The sequence below is a fragment of the Channa argus genome, chromosome 13, assembly GCF_033026475.1.
Source record: "Channa argus isolate prfri chromosome 13, Channa argus male v1.0, whole genome shotgun sequence".
Lineage (NCBI taxonomy): Eukaryota > Metazoa > Chordata > Actinopteri > Anabantiformes > Channidae > Channa > Channa argus.
In genome coordinates, this window is record NC_090209.1 from 11,558,154 (window position 1) to 11,570,463 (window position 12,310).

General features: G+C 37.8%; 2 protein-coding genes across 3 annotated transcripts; both read right to left on the bottom strand.

Annotated features, from left to right (window-relative positions):
• LOC137139269 (NUAK family SNF1-like kinase 1) lies at nucleotides 1-5,667 on the bottom strand. Its single transcript, XM_067526282.1, has 4 exons — nucleotides 5,605-5,667; nucleotides 1,621-1,739; nucleotides 982-1,091; nucleotides 1-845 (listed from the first exon to the last, which is right to left on the bottom strand). The coding sequence occupies exons 1-4, from the start codon at nucleotides 5,665-5,667 to the stop codon at nucleotides 295-297; spliced, it is 843 nt and encodes a 280-aa protein (XP_067382383.1). The 3' UTR covers nucleotides 1-294.
• On the bottom strand, nucleotides 4,484-11,723 carry LOC137140335 (deoxynucleoside triphosphate triphosphohydrolase SAMHD1-like). 2 transcript variants are annotated; one of them, XM_067528647.1, is made up of 14 exons: nucleotides 11,520-11,723; nucleotides 10,388-10,548; nucleotides 10,045-10,160; nucleotides 9,644-9,714; nucleotides 8,839-8,988; nucleotides 8,655-8,755; nucleotides 8,386-8,494; nucleotides 8,208-8,299; nucleotides 7,953-8,068; nucleotides 7,313-7,392; nucleotides 6,929-7,018; nucleotides 6,707-6,811; nucleotides 6,442-6,579; nucleotides 4,484-6,176 (listed from the first exon to the last, which is right to left on the bottom strand). In XM_067528647.1, exons 1-14 carry the CDS (start codon nucleotides 11,544-11,546, stop codon nucleotides 6,171-6,173), a joined length of 1,362 nt encoding a protein of 453 aa, XP_067384748.1. In that variant the 5' UTR covers nucleotides 11,547-11,723; the 3' UTR covers nucleotides 4,484-6,170. The 2 variants fall into 2 exon arrangements, with proteins under 2 accessions (XP_067384748.1, XP_067384747.1); XM_067528646.1 differs by having other exon boundaries at nucleotides 4,485-6,176; nucleotides 7,313-7,443.
• Nucleotides 11,724-12,310: the final 587 nt, after the last annotated feature.

Genomic DNA, 12,310 nt, shown 5'->3' on the forward strand with positions numbered 1-12,310 from the left:
ATGTATGTAATGTTGAATACCCTTCCTTCTTCTTACTGCCTCTGTGCGCATTGTGGGACTATCTTCTGCTGCTGGGGCACAACTGCGGTGTTTTTGAGAGCGCAAATCACCTGCATCAGTCTCTCTAACCACAGAGCCCCTTCTTTCTGAAGATGTGCTATAACCCGACTCCCCTTCATACGAGTTCTTTAGTATTCCCTTTTTGGGCATTTTGGATGAGGGCTGACTGAACGTGGACAGAGGTGGCAGACTGGTGGACAGGACATCAGCAGTTGTGTCAGCCTGTGTACGTGTTCAACAAGGCTGGAGAGCAGTGTTACATGTTTGGGATGATGAGTTTTCTTTAGGAGGACTGTGGAAGACTGAGTCAAAACTCCTTTGGGGTTTTAGAATACCTTTGGGTTTCTTTCTTTCAGTAGTGGAAGTGGAGGATGTTGTGGCAGAGGAGGCACCGCCACGAGTTCTTACCGCAGTCTGGGGAATTGCGTTCTCCTTACGTGATTTCCTGAGGCTTGACAGTCCTTCATGAACCCCTCCTCCTCCTCGATCACTCTTCAGAGGCAAGCTGAAGTAAAAGGGGTGGGGAGAGGGCTGAGGTTGACAGGAAGAGTTTGAGGACAGGTAACCCGGGTTGACAGACATGTTGCTTGCTGCGGCGACCTGATTCTGCCAGTCGATGTAGCGAGCCAGCAGGGGGGAGGGGCATTCCTGGTTTGACGATGAAGGGCAGTCACACACACTCTCTTCATAACCCCAGTTCACCCACCAGTGGTTAGCCACGTCCTCTATTGTAGCTCTCTCGTCCACACGCACCGTCAACAGCCAATCGATAAGAGCGCAGGCGTCTGGAGGGAAACAGTGTCAGCAGTTATTTATAGCAGCCAAGCTGACACAATGTGCTTAGCAGGACATGCAAAAACTATACACAAATACTGGATATGATATAATGTTGATAGAGGCATAGTCATCGTAAAGGTTTACCTGAACGGGGGTTGGGTCTGCTGAGTGAGTGTTGTGTGACTGGCCCCATCAAATGGCATACTGCTGTACACCAGAGCATAGAGCAACACCCCCAGGGCCCAGCAGTCCACCTAGCACACAAAAACACAGATGATGAGGGACATGCCAGTCACATAACCTTAGTTTCTGATTATGAAGAGGGAGATGATTTTATATAATTTTTAACATATTAAAATATGGAACGTATGAAATTGTTCCTTTTTTTCCCCCCAAATTAAATGTCATCTTGATGAAATCTAATATTTCATATTTGGATTGTTAGTGCTATAAAGCTGCACTAATCCAGATACAGTGTGTATGTATTATAAGCTATTATTTTACAGTTTAGCATTGGACTCCTAAGTCACATCAGCCAGGTTAAAAACAGACCAGATTTTTTTTTTCTTTTTCACAGCTTTTGTGGTTTTGAACAAAATCAGTCCCACTGATAACCCACTGGATCCCATCTGTCTGCAGGCATTCAAAGCAAATGGCCAGAAACTTTAGACTAAAATAATGCTAAAGTTGCAGTGTGTCTGTGGGATGATTAAATATCAACAAGACAGTATGATCCAACCTAAATCTATAGTGGCTGTGTCACAAGCCAGTGTGCTGACCCACCTCTGGCCCCTGGTAGGAACCACTATTACTATCTCTGGGGCAGCATGGAGTGGACTTCCACAGTATGTCTGCAGCAAAGTTCCTTTCTGGAAATGATTGGAAAGGCCAAAATCGGCAAGCTGTAGAAGGACAGAGAAAAAGAACATGAAATAAGACATTGATTACGACATTCTGATTATAATTTCTGAATTCCTGGCTGCTGGTTAAACTGGTACTACTAACTTTTCATTGCAATCATTCTATTTCAAAATGTATGAAAAAAATTTGTAGCTGTTTGTTTATGCCTTTTTCAAGTGAACACAAAGAGTTTATGTGACAGTGACTCTAAGTAATTGAAAACACACATGGAAACTACCTAAAACCTGTTACACTCGAAACAGCGTCCAGTCCAGTCTGTCTGTCTTTTCCTTGTGTGGAAACCAAACAACACTGAAAACTTTGTATGTTTAATTTGCGCATTCACTTCAACTTTCAATTATTGCAATTATCCTCTTGCAATACAGATTCCTTTTCACTGAATATACAAAGCAAACCTTTAGAAATGTGGCAAAAACACACTGACTCCAAGCAATTATTTGAAAGGAGCCAAAAATAGATACACTGAGCCTCTGCCAAAGTAAGTGAGTGAGGAAAAATGAGAGGGCCAAAAACATCAGGCTGCTGTTGCATTGTTCAAATTCAAGAGAGGTCAATGACAGTCTTTAAAATGATTTATTTATCTTAAGCAAACTATTAAGTATAAAATATAGAAAGTACAAATGCAAAATGTGTGGAGCTCCGGTTCAGAGCTAACCAATAACACAAACTGTGTCGGAGAGTCTGACTGCCTGACTCTTCCTCCACTTAATCTGATATAGTCAGTTTTTGTCTTCTGCAGCCGTATCTTCCAGGTGCGTTGTTGGGCAATTTTTCTCCTTCTTTTGCCTGTTGCATCCCTCACAGCTGGCTCCAGCTCCCTGCTTTGGTATCTGCAAGCAACCTCCCTCAACCAATACAATAGCCTTTACTCACACACACAAACACGCACACACACACACACACACACACACACACAAACACACACACACACACACACACACACACACACACACACACACCTGCTTATCAGATTCAGTTCTATGCTGTACAGCACTTTCATTCATGCTCTGTTTTTAACCTCCTGAGTTGCACAAAGGCACTTTGTGACACTTACTTCTTATTATGAATACAGCAGTATTTCAATACATATCTGTTAGCTTAATATTTTCTACAATCTATTAGCATAATATTCTCTACAATCTAATAGCATAATATTTTCTACAGTCTATCAGCATAATGTTTTCCACTCTGCTCACACTCATGCAGTGGAACAGTCACTCACTCATGGCTGTGAGAGCCATAACCAGACATACCAAGGCTCCTCTTTATCTGAAGAGATTATTGATGTGCACAACCTGGTGTTAAAAATACTCAACACGACAGCTTTAATTCCATAGAACAGAGGTACAGCACAGGAAAAGAGTAAACTCAGAGATGGATGATGACACTTTACAAAGCAGCTCAGTATATTCAGAATATCAGCACAGTATATTCTACCTACTGTACAGTGGAAAAAACTACATGCTACTCTGTGTTTGTATATGTGCCTGCTGACACATAAATTGTCTTTTCCACCAGAGATGCATTTGTGTGAGGTCACGGAATTATTTCATCAGTGATGTATATTTGTATCAGACACACTCAGAATCATGTACATGTGTCAGAAAAGTGCATGGACTCACTGTATGTGAGAAGTGAGTCCCTCAATAACCTTTGCTGACAAACATTTTATGCTTCCTCGTAACATGTTTTATGATATTTTCATATAAGAAAATTAAATCTGAAGGGAGTGGCTATGAGAGAACTCTTTAAATCTCCTTCAGTGGCTGAGCCAGAGCCCAGACTTGAACCCCATTGAACACCTCTGGAGAGATCTGAAAATGGCTGTACACTGACTCTCCCCATCCACCTTGATGGAGCATGACAGGTACTGCAAAAAAAAAAAAATGGGAGAAACTGCCTGAAAATAGTTGAATTAAGCTTGTAGCATCATACTCAAAAAGACATGAGGCTGTAATCGGTGCTAAAGGAGCTTCAACAAAGCATTAAGCAGAGGCCTTGAAATTACGTACATGTGATTTGTTTTGTTTTTATTATTAATGCATTTGCAAAAACTTGAAACAACCTTCTTTCACGTTGTCATTATGGGGTATTAATTGTAGAATTTAGAGGAAAATAATGAATTAAATCCATTTTGAAAAAGGCTGTAAAATAACAAAAGGTCGAAAAAGTTAGCGCTGGAAAAACCTTCTGGATGCATTGTGTGTCATCTCGTTGCTCATACCATGGACTTTTTAACCATGGTCAACATCTCAACTCAACGGGAGCAAGAAGGTTGGGGGCTCAGAGTCTTGCTCAAGGACAGCCGCGGATTAAACCAACAACTGCGAGATTGGGGAACGACAGCTCTACCTTCGTGTGCCACAGTCGCCCCGTAGTTTTGACTATTGGAAGTAAAATTGTAGATAACTTAACATTTCTAAAATTAAGAATGTCCTTGTTATCCTTAATTAACATTCTGACCATAAATGACTAAATAAAAATTACACATATGAGTGTGCTTCGATTTCATGTAAAAACCACTTGCCCTAGTAGCCTACTGTGCACATTTTAGGCATAGATCAGTGACCATATGCATTTAACCAGTGTATGTATCACTTGACCCCTTAAGCCCTAAAAAATACCAGCAACTTTAGATCCACATCTGGCCAAAATGAGTAACCTTAGGCTCTGTAGATAGAGGAGACATGGAAATAAATAGGGTAGTTCGACAAACAAATCACTCTTGAATAAACTTTCCACATACAATTTTATTTTGTCTTTGCTGCACTGTGGCAACATTTCAACATTGTTTTTGTTGGTTCGAATTCCCAGGTAAATCTAAATTTGAGCAGTTTAAACTTTTTTATCTTGGTTGTTGAAGAAACCAACAAATATTTTGTCTTGATTTGTAAAATTAATTTAAGGAATGTAGTTTTTGAAATTGGCAACTTTTAGCTTAGCTGTCAGCCAGAAATTTCAAAAAGTCAATAACAATGATTAAATTGAGAAATTTCTGTTTCAGCATGAAGCTGATATCCATTTCTTTCCATGAACTTTACATAAACTATATTACTTATGGCCTATTTCTGAGTCACATAAGAATTTTTTGGACAACAAAATAATTGTAGAAATACACTGTTTAGCAAATAAAGCATTTTGGAATGAAGTGGTACCACTGGGATGACTAAATGAATTTACAGCTATGAAATCCTCATATAGAGACTGAAAATAAAAACCATAACCATAAGACACCATATGGATCTTTATTTCAAATAGACCTTCACAACTATCAAACCCTCTTAAAAGGAATACAAAATTTAAAGTTTCCCTTCTCAATGACATAAAAGATTAAATATGATGAATATGATTAAATATATGATTAATTTTCACACAAAAGTCAAAAATCAGTGACCTACAAACCTTTGTCTAAATTCCATTCATAAAAATTATTACTTTGAAGAATGCAACCATTCAGTTGAGCTTTAGTTATTAGTGCTATAAAACTGTTATGATATATGTAATGTAATCATAAAGTCTCATAAACAAATTCCTTTTTTGTGTGTAGTGTTAATTTCAAAAAGTATAATCATTAAAAAAAAATGCTGCCACAAATAAAAATTACAATGGATTAAAACAACTTTAAGATAAAAATAATTGAGGAGTGACTAAGTATCAATAAATGGTAAGGTAAATAAGGAAAGGTACAATAAAATAACCAAGTTAAAACTATGGAAACCACACAAAAACCCTGCAAAATATATGTCAATTCAATTTAAAGTGTGTAACATTTTTCTTAGAAGTTCTATCCATAACTTATCTTACTGTGAAGAGGTGCAGTGGAAGCCTCCTGTCAGACAGACTCACTGAACAGTGCTGGTTAAGCGCTGTAGAGATAGTGAGGCTCACCTGACCGACCTGACCAACCATTCGGAGAAGACTAAAGATTTCTGCTAAAGTTTTTCAACATTCTTATTTATTGTAATTTGGTAACTACGACTATACCTAAAGTGCTGTGCACAGTATGGTGAAGTGTAACAAGCAAAATTAAGCTGTTTGATAGCAGGGAGAGGGAGAGCCGGGCACAGAGGACCGATTCTAAGTCTCAGTGCTGGTTTTTGTTGCACACTAGCTCACTTTCAACCAATGAACACACTTGCCACAATAAACACAAGCTAACAACTCCTTACATATTTTTAAAGCTCAGTATATGCTAAGATATAAATGCACAGATGTGCTGAATGAATTAATGGCCTGACACACACAACTGCAGAAGGAGAAAGAAGGAAGGACATTTTTGATTATGATTCAAACCATCCCAATGAACCAGTCCACAGAGAGTGCTTTCTTTTTTGAGCTTCTTGATCTTCCACATCCTCATATTAACTGTTTTGGTTGCTTTCTCCAGGGATGAGCTCAGCTCTTTCTGTGTCTCAATCCTAGAGTTAATAAAAATATACACATAAGCCCATTACTATTAACAGAGTAGTGCAGAGTGCAGCTGATCGAGCTGATCAAAACCTTGCTCCACTGATGGAGCATTTGTAAGTTTTGGACTATTTTGTGTCTTTGTATTTGGTCAGAAAAAACAACAAACAATTTTAAGTGTCCCATCTTGGGTTTTCAGAAGTTGTTACAGGTATTTTCCTCTATGTCCTACATCTGTAGACCATTACTAGTTATATAATAAAATCTAAACGTTACCTGAGGCAATCGGTTCCCATTCTCTCTGCACCACACCTCAAATTGCCTCTTGGCAGCCTCCAGACTCTCGCTATCAGTCGTCTTCCAGTAAACTCTGATAAACTTCTCCGAAAATTGATTTGGGAGAAGCTTGGACACCTGAGGAAAGACAGAAGTATAATTTTGAGAGTAATTATGTAATAGAGGCTGTGTTATAAAAAAAATACAAAGAACAATAAGCTCAAGCAGAGGAAAGTTAATACAATTTTGCTGCCTCTGTTCTGACCTGGTCTTGTGGGATCTTGAATGCTGTATCAGGGGAGTGCTTGCTGTAGAAATATGCATTATTAATGGGATCTTCTTCTTTCATCCCATAGTCCATAGAAACAATCTAAAAGAAAACAGTGAGAGAGAAGCCTGTATTTAATTATGCCACAAATTACAAATACAATGAAAAATATATGTCCAGATTTTTAAAAAATTATGAAAAGTAAATGTTTAGACTCACCGTGACTTCAAAAAATGTGTGCATTCTATTGTCAGGCAGAGCTTCTGTCTGGGCTTGAACCAATTTGCTTTTCAAACTGTCAATCTTCTCCTGAGAGAGGGAGTGAGCAGAAGATATATGATTTATTTTATCTTGGCAACACACAGTAGGAATCTACGTTTTCATCCAAATTCAAGCTAATCCAAGGTTTCTTGTGAATGTAAACATCTTAAAACGCCACCTTTTGCTGTGTCTTTTGCAAAACATTACCAAGGTATTGCTGGTCAACCGTGTGGCAGAATAAGTTAAAAAAAGTTTCTGTCACCTCCATATTTGTCTGTGGTCTTCATTTTAAATGTCAGACATGTGCTGCAGTTACAGGCACACAAAGACAAGAGTTCACACCTTGGTGGGGTTGTCATCCAAAACTTGTCCCACATATTTGTAGAGGTCTCGAGAGATGATCCTCTGTAGAATGGATTTTGCTTGAGCCAGATCAGGAGATGAGGATAACAGGATATGTTCAAACACTTGATCTGTGGCCAACACAGCTCAGTTACAACAACCACAAAGAAGGTCACAAATTAGGTTGTAGTGTTTATAAATATATGCTAAAAGTGCTCCGTTTTTTTTCTGCAGTATACTTTTAGGACTGACTAATTCTGACATCCAGTAACATTAAGGCTGTAACCCATAAGATAATTCAATTCAATTCAATTCAATTCAACTTTATTTATACAGCGCCAATTTTTACAGAATAAAGTCAAGATTATAAAGATGTATAGAGAGAACCCAACAATTCCACCTGGAGCAAGCCTCAGGCAACAGTGGAGAGGAACAACTCCCTTTAATGGAAGGAACCTCCCTACTAATATTTACTATTTAAAACTTAATTTCCAGGCCAAATTATTACCCCACATAGTGTTAGGTTTGCTTAACAGACTTGATGTGACATTAAAGGTGAAAAGTGCTGTTTGAAAACACAAACAAGCAACAAAGAAACTGAGCTGTAGGCACTTTAGTTTTTCTCTTGGTGTCTACAGACCTTTCAGCTGGGTGAAGGCCTCCATGTCCTCAGGGATATTGACGAGAGACACTAGCTTCCCCCCTGAGCCTTCAAACTTGATAGCATTTTTTGCTTTGAGGAGAGCGTCAGTGATCCTGCATAACATCATCACTTATGAAAATATTTCACTTGATACCATGGAAGACAGTAAATATTGAAGAAAAGGAAGTGATCTGCCAAGAAGACTATGCTTAAAAAAAGGACCAACATATAGTGAGGAGGGTAGGTACTCACATCATCTCCACGTTCTTGTTCACTTTATGCTGGCAGGCTCTTCTGTGGAGACAGCTTCTTGTGTTGAACATGTCATACAGGTTATGCACCTCCTGTTGAGAGCATTGCTTATGAGATAGTAACTGAAAACCTAAAAAACACTTTGGTTTAAAAAAGGAAGGTGTAACATTGTCGGCACCTTGTCTCTAGAGCAGATGTGCCGATAGCCGTCCACCTCACACACCCTGGTGAACATAAGAAAGCGGAGATGGTCAAAGTTGTTCTGCATGCCCAGGTGGTGGCAATCTCTGAAAAACAAGAGATATTAGTCATATCAATGTACCGTGGAGAACAATACTACTGTACAAATGATAAAGAGAATATTTGAATTGTTCAGGGGAAATTACACATAGTAGTTTTTTCCATCAACTTAAAAAATGAGGGATATTGTATAGTAACAAGACAAACCTGGCAAAGTAGTCAAACTTGTCCACATCAATGCCATTTGCTTTGTTTGATACAATTTCATAGAGGAAGGACTTGTCCTTTGTTCGACCTCTATATGGCCACTGTAAAGATGACAGCACAATTCTGATATCAGACGTACTGCACCAATGCCTGCTATCACACAATAAACACAGACAGGACTGACCGGTTCACCATTCTTTTCAATTTTGGGGTAAATCATCTCCTTAATGAAGTCCAGGTCTCTTGACAGGTCCAGGCCATGCTTCACCATCTCCAACTCCAGCTTATTGCATTTAACAAGGTGTTCAAACATGCGAATAGAGACATCCTCATGCTGCAAGATAAATAGAGCCATGCAAATAGTATTATGAGAGAGTAGATGGCAACAGCTTTTGTAAGATGTAAGTCTCCTGGGTCCCACAACAGGTGACACAAACTCTGCCTGGATCTGCCTTACAGGGCTTTAGTACAGCAGTGTAAAACATGCTCTCACTGTAACATAATTAAAACTTGATAACTATTCCTGGTATAATGATATTTAAAATTTTTATAAGATCCTTTTATTTCAATCTCTATCATGCCTTGTGCCATTATCCAGCTGCATCAATTTGCCCTGTTTTTATATGGGTTAACTGTTCTTTTGAGTGCCTACTGATATTATTATTGTTGTTGAGTGTTAATTCACTGCCATGTGTAGCTAAACAATCTACTGAAGAATGTATTAGTTTTTGCTTAAATGTCTGCGCTTTTAACTATTTTTATGGCTCTCTGTTTTTTAATGAAAAGAAAGAAAGAAGTCCAGTTGACATCATTTACCTTCAGATAACTAAACCTGGATGACTGAGGACCTTCACAATCTCACCAAAGTGGTGGATATCATCACCTACCACACACACACACGCTGTGTTAATTTGTGCTTTATTTTTGTGCTTTATCACATTGTCAAACTTCACAGATCACAGAAACTGAAAATGTTAATTGTTTCCTACCTTTTCTTTATTTTCTGGTCGTGCTTTTGGCATGAACATGCCATCAAATAGATGGGAGAACGGCCCATGTCCTATTTTCAGGGAAATATGTTTTATTTGTAACAGTAGAAGATCCTGAACCCTCCAAATTTATTCCAATCTTGACCAATTTCAACAGACATGACATGAACTTTCTACTTCACCATTTAAACATTGGTGCAAATATTATACATCAAAGGTCTGACAGTAGCTGAAAAAGTGTTCATCATTCCTGTGAAATTTTATTGTAGAATATAGTCAGTTTAATTTATTATCATATGAGTATGTGAAAGTTATAGATCATCACCAATTTCTATGTAGTTTTTTAAACTTCCTATATTTAATCTGTTAGATGTAATAGTGCATAAGTATGTGACACTCACCCAAGTCATGGCAAAGACCTGCAATCTGCACACAGAGGATGTCTGCAGGAGTGATGTTGAAATTCTCCTGCCTTGTTTTCAGAGCTTGTGCAAGTTCTCCTGCTAAGTGTGCCACCCTGTTACACAAAATGTATGACAGCACAAACTAATCTTTCTTAAGCCACAATTACTGCTGGAGTATTATGCTGCAATACCCAAAACATGAACTGCTTTATAACCTAAGGTATGCTATGGTTACTATGCTATCATTGTTTTAGCAGGTGGTCAAATCAGTCTCCTCAATTTAGACTGTAACCATCTTAAAACACAATGTGTGTCTGTGTCTAAATACATGTACTCATACCCAATGGAGTGCTCAAAGCGATTGTGGGAGGCTCCAGGAAAGACAAAGTAGGTCCCTCCCTGCTGCTTGATGAATCGTAATCTCTGGAATTGAGGTGTGTCAATAATTCTGACGAGAAGCGGGGGCAGCTCTATGTGCCCGTGGATCGGATCATTAAACACCTAGAAGCAGACAAAACAAAAACAACATTACAGTGTCTCTCAATCCTGACAAAAAAACCCCAAGCATCCATGGTCCTTAGCACTGACTCTTTAAAGACCTGAGGATGTGAAACTATAGTAAGGCTTGTATAGACTTGTAGTTCACTATTGTAGTGAGGTGCATGGCTATAAATGTGACAATCAATTACAGAACAAAAATGGAACATGTATAGAGAACAGAACCTCATAGTTACTTAAAGACACACCAGCCCGTCCAAATATAGATAACTAGTAATACCATACATCTAAGTTGAAGAATGAAAGTGGAATCAACAATATAGTGCACAAAAACTAATTTATTTTGGTGTTGTGTACATATGTATCATTCACTGATTCTTGAATAATTTTTTCTGAAAATCTTCTGTGATGCAGAGATGGTAAGTTACTAAATTCATTTACTTAGGTACTGTAGGCCAGTACAGTTTTGAGGTACATGTAGTTTATTAGAATATTTCTATTTGGGTTATTTTACTCAACTACAATTCAAAAGGAAATATTGTACTTTTACTCCACTACATTTATTTTAGTGACTAGTTATTTTTTTACAGATGAGCATTTCTAATGCAAAATATAACATAAATATATATCAACTAATAAATGTATTAGTATAGATTAACGTTACGTTGGTTAACAACTGCTCACACTTTACCAGCTTTGCTTTTATTGTTCCAGTAGCAATGATGATTCATATGAGGAGTTTGACTGGTAGATTTAGATTAAACTTGTACATCCACGTTATCAACAACATCAAATTCAGTGCTATTTAAAATACATTGTCTTATTAATGGACTACTTGTCATTTTGTAAAAGTGAGTTTTAGACAAAGCACAAAGCGGTATTTTATTAGACAAGTACTTGCACTTTAACTTGAGTTTGTGTACTTCCAGCACCTCTGGTGTAATGTATAGTTAGAGTTAGAGGTTTTCTATTACCTTATAGTCCATCTTGCTTGATGCCATTTCCTTAGAGTTTGTAGTCTCTGGTGTTTACAAGCTGTCAGAGTTGATATTTGCCAATAACAGATGACTTCAATGTTGACCCAACAGAAAATAAATTGCTGTTTGTTAATATTAATTAACAGGATAATAAGAGCTGTAGTTGCACAATTATATTTATTTACAAATCGAGCAGACCTGCACAAAACACACTGGGGCTTTAAAAAATACCTCACCTTTTATTATCTTGACCACACCCATCATTTTGGCCACTGCCCAAACATTATTCTACATCTCAAAGCAAATCAAATATGCAGATCATTTACCACATTTCCACAGATGGAAACAGATGATAGGAAAAAAAAAAAAGAAAAGAAGAGGAAGAAGAAAAAGAAAAAGATTACATTACATTTACATTTAGTCATTTAGCAGACCGTAAATGACTAAATGTAAGATTGAAAGTAACTCATAATATTCCAGCAACCCTGTCCATTATTAGACAGAGACTGAAACATCAGCACCATACTGCATACATATTCTTTCTTTCTCCAGCTACACACCTCTATTGCTGCAGACAATGAACTTCACAACAGAGAGATGAATAGGCATCATCCGGACTTACTGTTGAAACTATACACGTTCTTTTGATATTTATTTCAGTTCAAGTTCCTCATGTTTCGTGTTTAATTTGATCTCTCGTAACCTAAAGTCACCTTTAGAAACTGCGGAATAAAAGAAGGGGCGACTGTAGAGTAGTTCGACTCATATTAAATATTAAAGTGTTATTG